Below are 18,201 nucleotides of genomic sequence, written 5' to 3'. Positions count from 1 at the left end.
TTATTTTACTACATCAGAATAAGTATATCATATCATTTATTTTATTATTGTAATAAACATGTATTTTTAATTTATTATATTTTATCATTTATTTCATTATTAAAATAAATATATAATTATTAATTTATTATATTATGTCATTCATTTTATCATTAAAATAGATATATAAAAATTAAATAATTAAAAAAATGTAATTATAAAATAATACAATATCTAAATAAATTAATTAGAAATAATGATGTTTGGAAAAAAAGCTCAATTTACTTCTTATATTTATTGAGGATGTCCAATTTAATCTATTTTTAATTTTTGGTCCAATTTAAAGCATAAATTTTAGTTTAGGCTCAAATTACAAGCATATTTTTTAATATTTAATTATTTTTTATTTTTAATATTAAAATATTATTTTATATTGTATAATTAATTAAATAAAAAATAAAAATATTATTTTTATTATTCAATATTATTAATTAAACTGAAAATTAAAAAAAATAATTTTTTATATTTTCATATAATTAATTAAAATTAAAAATAATTATTATAATTAATTATAATTATTTAAATTAAAAAATATTATTTTTATATTTTTCATGTTTTTAATTTAAAATTAGAAAATTATAATTAAATAAAACTTAAAATATAAAAAATATTATTTTTTATTTTCATATTGTAATTAATATTAGTAAGGTAAAATATAAAATTAACTAATTACAGTTAATTAATTAAGATTAAAAATAATTAATTAAGTAATTAGTATTAAAAAATAATTAACTTAAAAATATTTGAAAATTAAAAAAAAAAACTAAACTCATGTGAGTGAGTTGCACTTTTTTAAATTTTGGCTAAATTAAATATAAATTAAAATTTCTTAACTAAATTGAATTAAAAGTTAAAAATAGGTTAGATTAGGCATTTCGAACAAGCAAGGGGCAAAAATTGAGCTTAATTCCAATGATGTTTCGATAGAACATATTTTCCCTCAATAGGGTCTGAATGTCCAGAAGGATTTATATGCTCGATGTCAACTAATTTAAAATTAAAATTTAATTACTGCCAAAAAGGAAAACACATAGGAACGAGGGAGGGAGGTGAGGAAATAATTAAGATCTGATTACATGGCGTACACTTTTCAAATAATTCCATTCTTAGAAGCTTATGTACCATTTATTAAGTCTCGTTCACCGGTTTATATCCAACAACCACGACATTTTACCACACACCCTGCTTTACATCTTCCAGGGACATCATTCTTTTGATTCAATGTAATTATTTAAATTCCCTTTGAGAGTAGCTTGGAGGAGTTCTAGAGCAGAGGACTAATTTCTGCTGGTGACCAAAGAGGTTACATTTTGGCTTTGTTGTTATTGTTGAGTCTGCAAGCACAATTGGGTTATAAATGGGTAAATTGGCTATTAACCAAAATTGCTCACAGAGAAACTCACTAATTATCAGTTTCCTGAAGTGGGAACATAACTGCAAAATTATTGGATTTCCATGCCTGAAAAGGAATTAGTAAAACTTTAAAATGCAAGAGCTAGCCAATACAGATTGCGATTGATTTACTTTAGTGACTGATTAAGATTGATTTATTAATGATAAATCTTCTGATCAGATTGCGTTTTGCCAGAAACCTTTAAGGAGAAGCTACTAATTAGTCCATTTTTCTTGCAGGACTACCTCCTTGCCCAAAAGATTGAAATAAGTAAAAATAAGAAAACTTGTAATGATTGTTGGAATTTCTAGAGAAGCTTCATTCTAATTCTGCCGACACATAACAAGTAGTGGACTGAGGGAGCAAAAATAAGAGAAATCCCACTAGTGGGTGGGCAAATCAATTGATCATATAATATTTAATAGGTACAGAAACTGATTTTGGCTTGAGAAACAAGTGAATTAATTCAATATGAGGTACGGCAAGATTGGAAGTGTGAAACCTAGACTAATTAAGAACCAATTTTTTCATGATTATATTGGCTTCGTCCCTAATTTGGGTTAAGCACCTTGGACAAGGGATTAAGCGAGTGACAAAGACAGAGTACCAAGGGGACATATTTTCTTGCATCATTATCCTGAAAGGGAATGGAAAGGAAAGGAGATGAAGGAACAGTAATGTTAAAGTCACCTCAGTCTAAGCAAACACCCCTCCATGATTTTAACTCCCTCCCTATAATTCCTTCCAACCTTTCACCTACCATTTGAAGAACTAAACCCACATCTTCCAGATGGGGTGGCTTCACTTCCTCGTCTCCCCCTTGAAGAAGTTTTGGGATCGTCTGCATTTTGGCCACAGAAAGCGTAATTTCCTCGTTCTTTCTTTTTTCTTATTGTAACCCATCTCTATATATGAAACAAAAAGCATTATTGAAAAACTTTTACAGGTAGAGGGATATACATTCTGTACAAGGACGTGAAGTCTTGCCCATGTGAAGATGTGCATGTCCTGTGGTCAATCCTGGTTGAATCTCACCAGCCAACATCTTTGCCATCGAAATGATATATAAAATACACAGGTCCTGCAGGAGTCCCTGCTTCTCAGGTGGTGGTTCTTCTGTTCTATTTAGTTATTAACTACATTCTAAGCTGAGTCTGGCTACATGGAATCCATGAACAGGAATGTTGTGAAGCATAGGTAATTGGCCAAGTATGGTTTGCCTTGGCATTTGCCAAAGATGGTAGCCGATAACAATGCTCTATATATATGCGTGCATAGATACATATGCAGAGCAACTGCATTATGTTAATGTATACTCAGAAGAAAGTTTAACTTATTGTATAAATTGAATAATGTGACATCTAGATTCTATTATTTACACTGCAGCTTTTTCTTTTCTTTTTTTTTTCCCCTTGTGGGATCTGGATATACTCTGTTGTTTGAGTCTACTAAGCTGCTCTCTCTGTTCTAATCATGTTTAGTTACGGAGAATTAATGCAGTAAAGAGTGAAAGGATGTTCAGGAAATGGGGATAAAATGTAGGAAAGCAAGACCTTTGTTTTGTTTCTCTTAATTTTTGTTTTCTTTACAACCCATAACTTTCTTTTGCAGTGCAATGACAGTATGGTACCATATAAATATTGTAAAAAAAAAAATTCTATTGTATTTAGGGGTGAGCACACAAGAGTTAAGACCGAAAAATCGAACCATTTTAGTTTGGTTTTGATATGTGATTTTTCATAAGTTTGGTTTGATTTTTTAACCCAAAAAATAATGAAAAACCGAATCGACAGGAAAAAAATGGACTTTAGTGTTTTAATCTCTGTAGTCTTATATGCTCCATAGTCTAGCACAGCCTACTCATTGGTAATTGATTATTTGCCTTGAAATGTTTTCATTTTAATTTTTGAAAGCTCAAAAGAAGCAGGCTCAAAGGCCTAAATTGATCAAACTGAACTGAATTGAACCGAGAATTTTAATTCAGTTTGATTCGATTTTCTATTAACTTCGATTTAGTTCCATCTTTAAAAAAGTGTTTTTCAATATTTCAATTATTTCGATTCAGTTCGAAACATAACCGACCAATTGCACGCCTCTAATTGTATTGGATAGTTATTTGAAGGAAAAAGTCAAACTTATGGTATATCAATAACAAGATTCTAGTGATTAATGTTGGGATCCATAGAATTAGACCCTTTCCTATCTCATAAATTATTGGGAAATACAAAATCATATCTTAAGATTTTTTACAAATTATTTTTTACAATTTACTCGACTGTTGAGACTTAAAATTTTATAAGTTTAAAGATTACATAAAACAATTAAATTGATATCCTTTTTTTTTTATTTAATAATTGTGATATAAACCGTTGTAACTGTTAAATGGTATTACTGTGGCATGAAGTGTGGTGCTCACAAATCACTTATATGATTAACACATGGTGTTAACATTTTTACTTATATGTCGTCACATTAATATTATTTAATAGTAATTAATTGTTTAGATCACATTCATTGATAATAACAATAATAATAATATAAATTGTATTCCCTTATGCGAAAAGGTTAGCATTTCATATTAATATTTTATGAGAAAAAAGTGATAAATAAAATATTTTATATTTGTTATTTTAACCATGCACAATTTATGTTTAATATTTAATTTCAAGCATTATGCAAGATGCATTAGAAATAGTGGTAAATAAAATTTGATTTAAATTGAAATAACTGGCATAATGTAACTGCATTGAAAATTTGATTTATTTTACTGTATGATTCAGTTTAGATTTTGATTTTAGAAATCAGTTGAACTGATTCAGCTTGGTTTTTAATAAAAATTTTTGGAGAAAAGGTTGTATATGCCCTTTATTATTCTATAGGGCTCAAATAAGTTAATTTTTAACTTTATGGCCTAATTAATGAGTTTTTATTTAATGAAATCGATGTATGTATAATAGTTTTATTATAATTATTTATTGTGATGATTTCATTTATTGTTTTTCCTAATTAACCCCTAAATTTTTGATTTAAACTCATATTAATGCAGATTTAATAAATATTATATTTTTAATAATAAAATAATATTTTTTTATTTTTAAATGTTGAAAATATTTATTATTTTTAGTTAAATAAAAATTAAAAAAAAAATGATATCAAACCCAGAAAAGCTTATTCTCCCTCAAACTCATAAATTCTGTATTCTCCCCTAAACCCATAAACATCAAGACCAATCAAGGAGCATAATATCAAAACATCAAAACCCACGGCGAGAATTCCTAGAAGAAGCGCGTCCACTGTTCATCACCGCCGCTGGTGCTCCTTGAACCACTGCTCGAAACTCAATTTGAGGATATTTTGCTAATTAAGTCTTTAATCTATGTAGCACAGAAACGCGGATACTGGAAAACAGTATTTTCAAAAATATAAGAAATAGAAATATAGGTGAAACAGCGTAAAATGTAATATATATATATATATATATATATATATATATAAATTACATATTGTTTTGCTAAATCACATTCACATCTAAAGGTATAAATTCTAAATGCAATTATAAGTTCCAAATCAAATCCACAAATGCAATTATAAATTCTAAACCAAACGCATATTCAAAACCCATTAACCCAAACCAACACAAATCCATTAATTCAAATATAAAACAGCTATGCCAATCAAGAGGGAGCATGTATCGATTAAAAAAAAAAAGCAGAGTATCGCTTAAAGAAGGAAGCAGAGCATGGATGAGAATGGGATCTAAAGGAAGCAGAACATGGGATCTTAAAGAAGGAGGCAGTCGCAGAGCATGGATGGAAATGGGATCTAAAAGGAAGCAGAACATGGGATCTTAAAGAAGGAGGTAGTCCCATAGCATGGGATGGGAATGGGATCTAAAAGGAAGCAGAGCATTGGACGGGAAGTACTCACCTGCGCTACGTCGCTGTCGTCGCTGCCGTCTGTCATCACCAGGTAAGTAATCTTCTTCTTATGATCTGATGCGGCATGAGTCAAAAGAATAGATGAACCGAGTTTTTTTAATTTTTTAAATTAAAGAAACGCTTGTCCGCTCCATGAAACTTTCCGATTCTCAAAATTTACGGAAACGGCCGGAAAACGTTCCGCCAGCGCATCTTCACATTTTCGACACAGGGAAACGCCCCCGCATGCGGTTTCCATGCATCATAGCCTCTAAGGGACGTGTCTAGCCCTTCTAGTAACTTGTTGCTGTCTATTAGAGAGTAAGACCCAAGAAGCTGCTGTCAAGGAGCATGATGAGCTTGTAAGCTTATCCCCCTCTTGTGGTTGCCTTTCAAGGGCAGCTTTTGTGAGAATTGGCTGCAGCTTCACAAACATCCTTAAAACCAAACTCTTCAGTTCAGTAATTACAGTGCGTATGGGAAAGCAGAAGAATAAAAAAGGGAAGGATATGAGTTTGTGTTTAATTATTTTTTTAATTTTTATTTAATTAAAAATGTAAATATTTTTAATATTTAAAATTAATTAAAATAGTATTTTATTATACTTTGATTAATTTGTTTTAAATATGGAAAGTTATAAATTTATTTAATTTAAAAGTTAAAATTAGGCTTATTTGACTTACCAAAAAAAAGTGTATAAAGAAATATTTAAATCATTTTTAAATTTTTTTTTAAAAGCGGTTAATAAGGTAAATTAAATTATTAAGTATACATTACGTCATACCAAACCTATAACTTAGTGCATGATGATTCATTTAATAAAAAATTATTGAGATTCGATATATCATAAATTAAAAATATAAATATATAGAATTATATATTTAATAAATTTAATTTTATTATATATTTTATATATTAAATTTATTATAAATAGTAACTAAATAAGAAAAATCTCATTTAACAAACTAATAGATAATGTTCAATCTTAGCGTACTCCGTTTTCATTTTTCTCCTTTGCCAGCCAACCTCACCTCACCGGTGCTTTTTCATTGCCAGCCCACTACCACACTCAAAAAAAAAATAAAAAAGGCCAGCGCTCAATCCACAGGTCTTGCTTTTCACAACTAGACCCCATCGTCGATGATTTGAATAGTAGCTAAGTTTGGAAATCTCAGTAGCACGAGTTTCACATACAAAACCTTTATAAGAGTTGCATTACTTCTTTTAATTTTAGTTTATATTACGTTTAATTGAATCATCAATAAAAATATTCAAATTTTATGACGATTCAAATGTAACTTTAAATTTTAACAATAAATTTTCAATAGTTGTAAAAATCACTGAAAATGTTTTTTTTAATATATATATATATTTCCTTAATTCATTAGAGTATCAATAAATATTTTATTATTATAAATCACACGATAAAAATAAATTATTGTTAAAATTATATTAATTTTAATAAAATTTTTATATATATAATAAAATTTCCTTTTAAATTTCAAAAAGTTCATGGACTTTTTTTACCTCCCTAGGAAATTTGATCAAAGTATTGTAACCCCAAAACCATACATTATTTTGAATTAATAGGTGGCATGAAATAAAAGTTGATAATTAAGTTAGATTAATTTTGGGGGGTTCTCCCAATGGAGGGAAATTGAAAATCATAGGCAATGCAAAATGACAATCCAGCCCAGGCTACCAGCATAACAGTTGACCCAAACGAAGACCAGCCTATATAGACGTAATTATAAACATTGTAAAAGCTAAAGCCCCCAAAAAAACCTTGAAAAATCTCCCAATCTCCTTTCCTTGTCACTTTGTTTCTCCCTCTAAACCCTTCGCTCTCTTCTTCTCTTTCCAGACTACACGCCATGGCCAAGCATTGGGTATACTTGTACGACGTCGTAAGATCGTAAAAATATTGCTCTCTGGTAAAGTCTTTTCCTTTTTTTATTTTCCCCATTTCTTCGTTGCTTCCGATTTTGTTAGGATCCGTCCGTACAATTTATATTCTGATTTTTTTTTTGATTTCTGGGTCTTGTATTTGGATGCCAGGTTTTGATTCTAAACGCTGTTCAGATCCAGCTTCAAGACTCTTATCGCTATAACCAGCGAGTAAGATCAATGGAGGTTATTTAAACTTGTATTTTGATTTTATTGAAGTTGCATTAAAACCAAAATGCTGTGCCTATTTTTTTAAATTAGGGATTTTGTTAGTGATGAGAGAGGGCTTGCGATCCAGCGCCAAATTGTTGGCGAAAACTGACGATGGTGAGTCGTCGCCTTGCCAAGCAACCGTTAAAATGGAGGTAGACAGTACTGAAGAAAGGGGCTTCAACTCGGCTGCTGAGAGCACCCCAAAATTGGTTGCTTCTTGGACTGAAAAAGATATATTAGTTTCTGCCCCAAAAGAAGAAACAGAGATGAATCAGATTGATGGGTCAAGATATGAGGAATGTGGTGCTGGGAGTGATACTGATGAGGATAACGTTGTGAAGTGTGCTAATAGTAGGAGGAAAAGAACTAGAATAGATCATCAGGGAGAGAGTAAAGATGATAGTGTCAAAAGACAGAAGGTGAAGGATGAGCCTATTGATGGTAAATTGCAGGTTGTTGGTACGGTTCTGCGGTCAAGGTCTGGGCAAAAAACTGAGAGGGGACAAAGTAATGGTGGTTTTGTTGGGAAAAAGACCACAAGGAGAGGTGCGTTTGAGGAGAAGCGGGTCAATGTGGAAAAAGAAGAGAGTGGTCATTTTGTTGGCAGGTACGGTTATCATTTAGGTAACATGAAGAGGAAAAAATTAGTGCGCAAACGGGGGAGGCCTCCCAAGTCTCTGAAGAGTGAGTTTCAACTAAAATGGGGTGATGTGGTGAGGGAAGAGATTGAACAATCTGCTGATCGAGAGAGTGTAAAAAAGCTAAAGCGTAAGCGCGGGCGGCCTCCCAAGTCATCAAAGAATCATGAGTCTCAGAAAAAGTGGGGTGACTTGGAAAAGGAAGGGATTGGTTTGTCTGCTAGTCAAGTGAGCAATCAGAAGCCTAGGCGCGGGAGACCGCCCAAGTCTCAGGGGAGTGATCTGTTTGAGAAGAAAAAGGTTGAGGAAGAGGTTAATCAATCTGCTGGCAAAGAGAGTGATCAGCCTGAAGGGAGGAAAAACATAAAGCCTAAGCGTGGGAGGTTTCCCAAGGCTCAGGAGAATGATGAGTATGAGAAAAAGAGGGATGAGATGGAAAAGGAAAGGATTGATTTATCTGCTAGTCATCAGACGGAGAATGAAGAGATTGAAAAATTAAATTCTAGTCGTGGGAGACTGTCCAAGGCTCTGGGGAGTGATCTGTCTAATAAGAAAGGGGCTGAGGTGGAGGAGGAAGAGTGTGATCAATCTGCTGGCGAAATGAGTGATCAGCCAAATAATGAATGGAGGGAAAACTCGAAGCATAAGCATGGGAGACCACCAAAGGCTCAGAAGAATGATGGATCAGTAATGAAAATGTTTGACATGGGAAATGAAGAAACTGATCAACCTGCTTGTAAAGAGGGTGATGAATCTTATGGAGAAGTGAGGAAGAAGCTGAAGCCTAATCGTGGGAGACCTCCCAAGGTGAATAAGGGTAAAATGATGCATGCACTGAGGAAAAACAAATCAGTAAAACACAACATACATGTTATGAACCACAATGTTGGGAATAATAGTTCATTGGCAGGAAAGGGACTTGGGAACGAATACAACATGAGATTACTGCGAGCTAGGAAGATTACCTGCAGCAATGATGAGAAGGAAGGAGGGGAAACTAAACAGAACGTAGGGGAAATGGGACACGGTAGATCACTGAGGCAGGCAGTGAGAGATAAAATTGTGGAATTGCTTTTGGGTGCTGGCTGGGAGATTCAATATAGGCCAAGGAATGGTAGAGAATACAAGGATGCAGTGTATGTTAATCCTGAAGGAAGGACTCACTGGTCCATCACCTTGGCTTATCGGGTGCTTAAGAAGCATTATGAAGATGGAAAAGGTGATTCAAATACCTGTAAGTCTGATTTCAAATTTACTCCAATTCCAGATGAGGAACTTAGCATACTTACTAAAGTAATGAAGAAGGTACGATCAGACAAAAATAAGAAGAAAAGGAAATGGAGCCAAGAGAAGGGTGAGAAAGAAACTGAAGTAGTTACTAGAAGGAAAAAGTGGAAACTGTGCAAAAGAAAACTGGGTGCTGTGGCCGGTGTCAACTCTAAGAAGTTGAAGGGAAGAACAAAACTGAGATCCTTGCATTGCAGACAGAACGATTTAGCCTGTACAACGGGCCAGGAAACAGCAGTGTCTGTCAGAGGTCGGAAGCGACTTGAAACACATGGTAGAAAGCGATGTGCTCTGATGGTTCGAAATTCTCAAGAGGGCAAAGAGTCTGAAAGTGATGGCTATATGCTGTATAGTGGGAAGCGAACTGTGCTTGCCTGGATGATTGATCTGGGCACTGTCCGGCTAGATGAGAAGGTGCATTGCTTGAAACAGAGGAAAACACGAGCTGTGATGAAGGGTAGGATTACAACAGATGGCATTCGTTGTGACTGCTGTAGTAAAATTTTTACAATTGCAGAATTTGAGGCTCATTCAGGTGGCAAATTCAGTCAGCCATTCAAAAATATATATTTAGAGACTGGATCTTCACTCCTGCAGTGCCAGCTAGATTCATGGCTTAAACAAGATGATTCTTCTCGTGAAGGGTTCCATTTCATTGATATTGATGGTGAAGATCCTAATGACGATACATGTGGGATTTGTGGAGATGGTGGGGACCTGATTTGTTGTGATGGTTGCCCATCAACATTCCATCAAAGCTGCCTAGAGATAAAAGTATGCATTATTCACTGTTTTGCTTTGATTATTGTTTTTTTTTTTCTCACATAATTGTTATGATTTTTTTTTTTTTTTTTGGGGGGGGGGGGGGTGTTATTGTAGGAAGGTGTTATTAACCCTGGCCATGTTTAGTTCAGTTTTCTGTTCAGGTAGCATTCCAGCCTTGCTAGTGTTTTTGATTTTGGCAGTAGATTGTTGTTACCGGATAGGGATTGTTCATAAAACCTAAGAACAATAGAAACTAGAATTGAGTGCCACTTGATAAATAGTAAAAATGGGTTGTTCACTCCAACTAATTCCCAAATAACTTTAATAGTCTCTGCATGATTGGGCCAGGGCAAATTGGGTCACCCTCCAGTGAGCCCAAAACATGCATCATTTGGTGAAAGGACTACAGTCTAGTTGCCTCCTCAAAAGGGGCTTTCACTAATTTGCTTAAGGTTGACTTCAACTTATCAGCTGGTACTTGTAGAAATAGGTTTAAATATTTCTAACCTAATAGCATCAGTAATCTTTTCTTTTTCTTCTTATGACAGAAGTTCCCCTCCGGGCTCTGGCGTTGCTTATATTGTTTGTGCAAATTTTGTGGCATGGCTGGTGGGAATACATTTCAGAGAGAGAATGATAATGCTTCTTCATTACATGCATTACTTACATGTCGTTTCTGTGAGGAGAAATGTATTGACTCTTTCTTCATAGAGTTTTGATGCACAGTTGTATGTTACTTTTTTTTACTGTACTAGAATTTGCAGTGGTTGGTGTCATTAAATTGATCTGTATTATGAGATTTCTTTTGCTGTAGATCACCAATCCTGTGCTTTGGTGAAGGATGCTATAAGTGATGATTGTGATAGTTCGGCCTTTTGTGGGAAGAAATGCCAAGAGGTATGGTCAGTTATTGTTGGTGTATTAGCAGTTGGAAGCAAGGTTGTTGAGTTGGATCTGCAATGAAAGTTTTATTACTACAATACTACTAGATATGAACCATTTTTTAAAATGTGGGCATTTTAATAGAAAAATAGAAAAAAAAATTAAAACAAACATGCAACTATTACTAGTTTTTATATTATTAAGTTTTTTTATTTAAAAATAAAATTATTAAAATAATTATTTGTAATCTTAATTATAGTTCTTTGAAAGTAATGAATTTTTTATTTTTTATGTATGTCATGTTGTATTTATAAATACTAAGTAGGTATTGACGAATTGTTAAATGTAAGATTTAGATAAGGTGTATTTTAAAGGTGCCAAGTAAATTTTTAGGAGCTGAAGCATATATACGGCTATGCTTCAGCAGCTGAAATTTTTTTTGTAGCTGCAGCATATGCCTGAGTTTGTGACAGCCATGTGGTTATTGTTTGATTCTATGCAAGGTTTCTTTTAATAGATTTAAAACTACAAATACTCTAAATTTCATATATTTACGTTGATGACCTTTGCATGTCAGTCACAGAATGTTAAATGCTGTTACTGTGAGATATGAGGTAGAGTTTTCATAGAGCACATCAAGTTGTGTGAACTCATCTTATTTGCTTTGCACATGGTCGTGTTGTATTTATGTCCCAATAAGAAGTAATATAATCATTGCATTGGATGCAAGTTTCCATGATTTATGTTGATTTGTAATGTATTCTTACAGTGTTTGCGCAGGTGAATCCATTAAGTTTTATATTTTAGTTACAAAAGAAAAGTGAAAGCAAGTGTAGCTATGAAAAATCTGATAAAAGACTCTGGAATACGCATGTGTTCAGTAGTTTTACTTAGTTATCATCCCATGTATTACTAAAAGCAGAATTCACTCACATGGTTGATGAAATAATTTTCAGAGTTAGTTAGCATTGGCCTATGCAAATCTTTTCTCCTGAGAATAGATAGTTTTATCTTTATTTTTATTTTTCTTTTTTTTGTAATTTACATCGGAATATGGCTTCTAAAAACATTTTGAAATCTACATGTTCTTGTTCTGTCAGTTATACAAGAGACTGCAGATACTTTTTGGGGTAAAACATGAACTGGATGAAGGATTTTCATGGACTTTTGTTCGTCGATTTGATGTTGGCCCTGATATTTCTCTCATTGAGCCTCATAAAGTTGAATGCAACTCAAAGTTGGCTGTTGCATTGCATATAATGGATGAGTGCTTTTTGCCCATGGTTGACCATAGAAGTGGCGTCAATCTGATTCGCAATATTGTCTATAATTTTCGGTAAGCATGCTTGACTCAGCATCTTTAGTCACGTAGATTTGTACCGTCTTTAAAGACTTTCTGAACAAAATGGGGAAGAGTTGTAAATGTGCTCAGGGAATTATTTAAATTCTGATGTTGTTAAATAATAGAAGAAAAAGGGAATCTCCATTGCTTGCAATCTTTTTATAAAATGAAAATTTGCCCTTTAACCATTTAAGTTAAGCTACATACTGGATGAAGTTAATATGCTGGTAAAGGATCTCCGTCTATCTGTTTTATCTGGCCATGAAGTAGCACCTTATTCTGTTGTATTATGTACATTTGGATAGACATGGATTTTGCTAATTTTCTATAGCAAATAGCTCATTTACAGCAAGCCTAATAGTAATTTTCTGAAGCACTGGCCTTAAAATATGTCCAACTGCAGTACTTTTTTTCACTTGTTTTCGTTTCTTTTTATAAATCAGTCCTCCTGACTCTTTATTATTTAGAGGACAGTTGAACTTTTATACAGCTGTTTATTATTGAATTTCTAATTTCTGTTTCAGGTCCAATTTTCACCGATTGAACTATAGTGGTTTCTTCACTGCAATCCTAGAGAGGGGGGATGACCTAATTGCTGCTGCATCAATTAGGTATATTCACTTAATATTTGTGCCATTCTATAGATCACATCTGGAAAGAATGAATATTGTCAGGAATAATTTCTAGCATGAACAGTCTTCTGGAACATAACTCTAATTTTGTACATCTCATTATCCCTATCTACTTTCTAGCAAGAACAGTCGTCTGGAACGTAATGCTAATTTTGTACATCTCATTATCCCTATCTACAAGGCATTGGATAAATGCATGCATGTGTTGTAATATGAGACATTAAAAATTCCAAATGGGGACACATGAGCAGATGCAATTTTAGCCGGAATGAATTTCATTTTAAAGGATTGATTTGCTTTGGATTAGTTTTGTTGACTATATCACCGTTCCCTATATGATTTAGTTGAGCACTCTTGTTGAAGAAGAAACCCTTGAATTTAGTTTTTGAATAAGAGTACATAACATAATAAAATGTTTGACATTTTAACAAAATTATATGTACGAGATTTCTATTTTTGAAGGTATACTTCTCATGAGTTCACCCCTCCCTTTTTTCTTTGGTGTTGCCTTGTTATCTTGCCCACCATGTTTATTGAATGGCCACTTATGTGTCTAAGCATGTTGGTTTGTGGGTCTTGTGAGTTTAGTGTAGTTGTTGCAATATTCTATTTAGGTTTTATCATCTAGAGAAACAAGTTAATAGATGAGAATGTAATTCATAGGATCAAATAGGATAGATGAAATAGAGGATTGCAATGGGTGTATCATGTGATTTGTACAAATGAATGTGGTCAGACTAGTTATATTGTATGGGAGTAAATGTTGGGCATATAAGGAACAACATATTTACAAGATGAGTATGGCTAAAATGCGGATGTTTAGATAGAGGTTGCTAACTCAACTCAACTCAATTAAGCCTTTTTCCCAAAAATTTGGGGTCGGCTATATGGATTCTCTTTCTCCACTCTAAACGATTTTGGGTTAAATCCTCGGAAATGTGTAATGCTTCTAGGTCATAGAGGTTGCTAACACAATAATGAATAAAATTAAAAATGACCACATCTATCAGAGAGTGCATGTGCCACACATTGGGGATAAAATGAAAGAGAGTTAACTAAGAATATGAAAGTGTGATGAGTTCAGTGTCATTCAGGTGAGAGGCGACAATAAAGCAACGGGGTACTTTATGGCCTTAGCCAAAAGGTGAGGTGAGGCGAGTGCTTTTTTGAAGCGAGGCGCTATATATATATAGCTAAAATCACCGCCCTAACAATTCTACCAATATTCAGTGGATGTCTAGATCCACCACTCAGTGACCAAGCAAGCATACAAAGAAAATACTAATTTAAAAAACAGAAAAAAAATAAAGTGTATATGCTATATAGATGGTTGTGAGTGAGAGAAGAATAGTATAGGAGGAGAAGGAGAGAAAAGAAGAAAAAAATTACAAAGAGAAAAAAAGGTTTGCGCAAGTGCTGTTTTGCTATGCTAGGTGAGAAGAAGAGAAGAAGAGGAGAGGAGAGAGGAATAAAGAAGAGGAGAGAAAGAGAGAGGAAGGATGAGAGAAAATCACCTGCCCAGGTGCCGTTGTGGTCTGACCTTGTTTTCTAGCAGATGGTGGCATCAAAATGAAGGGCTAGGGTTGGGGTTTTTTAATCTTTGTTAAAAAAAAAAAGAATATATCATTATATGCATGAGGCAATGCCTCGCAATGCCTGGCATCTCTCACATTTTGTCCCAGGGTGCTCGCCTTTTCAAATCCAGGCGCGCCTTAGTCAGTCGAGTTCCCACTTCGACGCTTCACCTCACTCAATGCCTCTCAGCACCTTTAACAACACTGCATAAGTTAGTGGTGGAATAAGTGAGAAAGGAAATTGAGAGATCTAAAATGACTTAGAGGGAAGTAGTATTAAAAGATTTACAATTTTTGGATATTGATACAGAATTTGTTTTAAATATAGTTGAATGGCAAAAAAAGATTTATATAGCCGACTCCAACTAGTTTGTAATGAAAGCTTAGTTATTGTTGCAATCTTCTATTTTATCCTAAGCATCTTGTAGCATTTGCTTGCAATTTTTATGTTGATTAGTTGTGTGTGTATTAGATATTGTTTTCTTTTTTTTTTCTTGCCCTTTTCCACTTTAAGTTGGTCATATTAATTTTATTGAATGCATTGACTACCCACTACCCTTCCATCTGTTTTCTTGCTTTACTACAATGACTTTTTTTGGCATTCACATCGGTGCATGTGTATGTAGCAAGTTATGAGAATGTAAATATTGAAAATAACATGATTAATGCATGGTCAAATAGGATTCATGGGAATCATTTAGCAGAGATGCCATTCATCGGGACCCGCTACACCTATAGACGTCAAGGAATGTGTCGCCGACTTCTGACTGCAATTGAAATGGTAGGTTTGGTACTTAATGCCTTCTTTGCTTATCTGCAATTTCGTGTGCCTGAATTTTATGAATGTGTCCACAGTGGACTTCTTTACCTCATTTGAATAGAATGTGAAGTCCCAATAATTTATCCTTTGGAGAGATGATTTCTTAGTTTGTTCTGAAGCAGTTTATAAAGCACAAGCTGAAACAGGTGAAGTCAAAGGACATGATCTAAATTTCCAAATAAAAATGAACAAATTTCGTAAAGTTATAAGTTGCAGTTAATGACAACTGAAATTTCTTACTTTTTCTAGCATGATCTTTCTGTTTAATGGTTTCTTGGAATTTATACTCAACTCAACTAAGCTTTTGTCCCAAAAATTTGGGGATTTCTTGAAATTTATAATTCACATTATTTTGTGAAATGGGATGCACCGTAAAAAAAAAAGAAAAGTGCTTTGTGAATTGGCCGTTCTGCTGGATATATCTCTATCTGTGTTGGAAATAATGACCGAAAATTAAAGTTTGAGCGTTTTCTGTTTTTATCTGAATTTATGCATATTCCCAAATGATTGTGTTTCTGCATGAAGGAATATCCTATCTTTTTCAATGGCTAATCTTGAATTTCACTTGCTCCAGTGAAAGACATCTCTGTGTTCTTCCTACTTATTTGAAATTCCTTTTTATTTATTTCCTTCTCTGAATCTCTTATCAGGCTCTATGCTCTTTAGATGTTGAGAAATTGGTCATACCAGCTGTCTCGGAGCTAAGGGAAACATGGACTTCAGTGTTTGGTTTCAAGCCCATTGAAGACTCGAGCAAGAAAATATTGAGGAACATGAATATGATGGTGTTCCCTGGTGTTGATATGTTACAGAAACCATTACTGAAGCATCAGTTTCCTGAAGAAAATATGAATCCAGTACAAGGTATTTGCTATTTCTAATCAGTGATCACCCAGATGTAATAGTTGAAGGGTTTTGACTTTTTATCTTATTGATGACTGTTCAACACTATGTATATTGTTGTAGGATTGAAGCCCGCCGAGCTCAGGGAACTTCATACCACGGAAGATGCGACAAGTAGTTTTGTCGAGAGATCTTCAGCTAGATTTGATTTGAAAGGTTCCAGTGAGACCAATGTACCTTTTGTTGGTGATGTAATTGGTGAATGTGCCGCTGCTGAATCTGGTCTACTTTCTGATGGGTGCTTGAATGAGCCATCTGATCTCACAATTCAGGACAAGAGTAAAATAAAATGCAATGATAATTTTGGTATGATTTCTGATAATCTGGATGAGAGAGATGAAAATGTTGTGTCCCCTCTCGATTCTTCATGTGATGCTAATGAACAAGTGGCAAAGATTACTGGACAACAGAATCATCCGTCTGCTTCCATTATTCTGCCCTCTGACAATGCATCAAAAAAAGAACTGCATGTGCAATCAAACCAGCATATTGCATCAGAGGTAGAATGTACATTGCCTGCGGTATCTCATATTGGATCTGAATCTGCTAATTGTTTAGGAGAATCTCCACATGCTTCAAGTGGTGATATTGAAACGGTTTCTTGTGAAGTGAAAATAGAAGCTAGCAATGTTGAACAGAATCCTGGCTCTGTTGGAGAGGATTCTGTGCATGCCACTGCTGAAATCATTAGTTCTCAATTCCCAGACTTGGCTTCTGAGCATGGAGTAAAAGTTTCAAAAGAGAATGCTGTTCTCCACGAGTCCAAGACTAGTAATATCTCGTATGATGTTGTCAAGTCAATATCCTCCGAAGCTCACCAAAGAGTACAAGATGTGTTGAATGGGCATTCTGCTGTATTGCCTCTTGAACAAAATTTCAGTTCTCTCTGTCAAAGCAATGGGCCTGATAACCATGAATCAAAACTTTCCCTTGCTATGGATAATTCCAATTGCAATGATCTTTGTCATGTGGTGGCCTCTGATATCAGTGGGGAACCCAATTTGCATGGGTTCACGAGTAATGCACTTTGCATGTCTACTGAAGTTGCATCAAGCTCTTGTGGAGATGGTGTCTATGACCTGAAAGATGTGTATGCCAAAACTCAAAATGATGCCCTTACTGTTGATGGGGGTTTAGCTTCTGATAAGGCTCATATGAATACCAAATTGTTAAAGCCCTCAGGTTCTGATTTAGAGCTTGATCATGCTAGTAGTTCGAGCTCTGCTTCTGGTGTTGCTCTTCACTGTGCCTCTGGCGGGAGCAATTCATGTGGTGCACCTGAGGTGATAATTCTATCAAACCAGGCTAATTGATTTCTGTTTAATTCTTTTTGCAGTAGAAATCAGGTGTTCTTTGGACAACTGGCACCAATAGATTTTCTAGACTTTTCATTAAGCAGAGTTTGTCGTGTCTTGGGATGCCAGCATAGCACTTGAACATTTCATTAAGTGGTGGTGATAGCCTCTGCCGGTTTTCGTCAACAAATTTGTCATTTTGGCAATCTAATCTCAAGAGTGTAGGGATTTTTTTTTTCCCCTGTTGTCTTCCCCTTTGTTATGTACAGTTTCAAAGATCAGCATTAGTGAAGTAGTGTAGTTTAGCATGATGTGAAATCTAGACGCAATCGAGGGCTGTGAATTTTGGACCTCTCTTATGCTTATTATTGTAAATAGAACAAGTCATTGTCGAATTAATGAAAATATTCATTTCTTTTCCATCTTTATTTATATGAGATGCTTAAGTTTATAGATTTCTAATAGTTATGGGTGGGATGATTTGTGAATTCATGCCTTTATTATTATTATTATTAATCTTGTTTTGCTCTTTTATCTCATGATTTTCTTTTTTT

General features: G+C 34.1%; 1 protein-coding gene and 1 long non-coding RNA gene across 3 annotated transcripts; both read left to right on the top strand.

Annotated features, from left to right (window-relative positions):
• Positions 1-1,940: 1,940 nt before the first annotated feature.
• LOC110664975 (uncharacterized) lies at positions 1,941-2,806 on the top strand. The gene is made up of 2 exons (XR_002496773.2): positions 1,941-2,295; positions 2,379-2,806. It is a non-coding gene; the product is annotated as an uncharacterized LOC110664975 (long non-coding RNA).
• A 4,298-nt stretch (positions 2,807-7,104) lies between these two features.
• Positions 7,105-18,067, top strand: LOC110664951 (uncharacterized). 2 transcript variants are annotated; one of them, XM_021824867.2, is made up of 10 exons: positions 7,105-7,283; positions 7,408-7,467; positions 7,558-10,208; positions 10,751-10,889; positions 11,014-11,096; positions 12,182-12,417; positions 12,948-13,034; positions 15,311-15,410; positions 16,100-16,313; positions 16,416-18,067. In XM_021824867.2, the coding sequence occupies exons 3-10, from the start codon at positions 7,572-7,574 to the stop codon at positions 17,663-17,665; spliced, it is 4,746 nt and encodes a 1,581-aa protein (XP_021680559.2). In that variant the 5' UTR covers positions 7,105-7,283; positions 7,408-7,467; positions 7,558-7,571; the 3' UTR covers positions 17,666-18,067. The 2 variants fall into 2 exon arrangements, with proteins under 2 accessions (XP_021680559.2, XP_021680558.2); XM_021824866.2 differs by having other exon boundaries at positions 10,748-10,889.
• The last annotated feature ends 134 nt before the right edge of the window (positions 18,068-18,201 follow it).

The sequence above is a fragment of the Hevea brasiliensis genome, chromosome 2 (genome assembly GCF_030052815.1).
Source record: "Hevea brasiliensis isolate MT/VB/25A 57/8 chromosome 2, ASM3005281v1, whole genome shotgun sequence".
Taxonomy (NCBI): Eukaryota; Viridiplantae; Streptophyta; class Magnoliopsida; order Malpighiales; family Euphorbiaceae; genus Hevea; species Hevea brasiliensis.
Note: the sequence above shows the minus strand (reverse complement) of the source record. Positions and strands in the feature narration are given on the sequence as shown.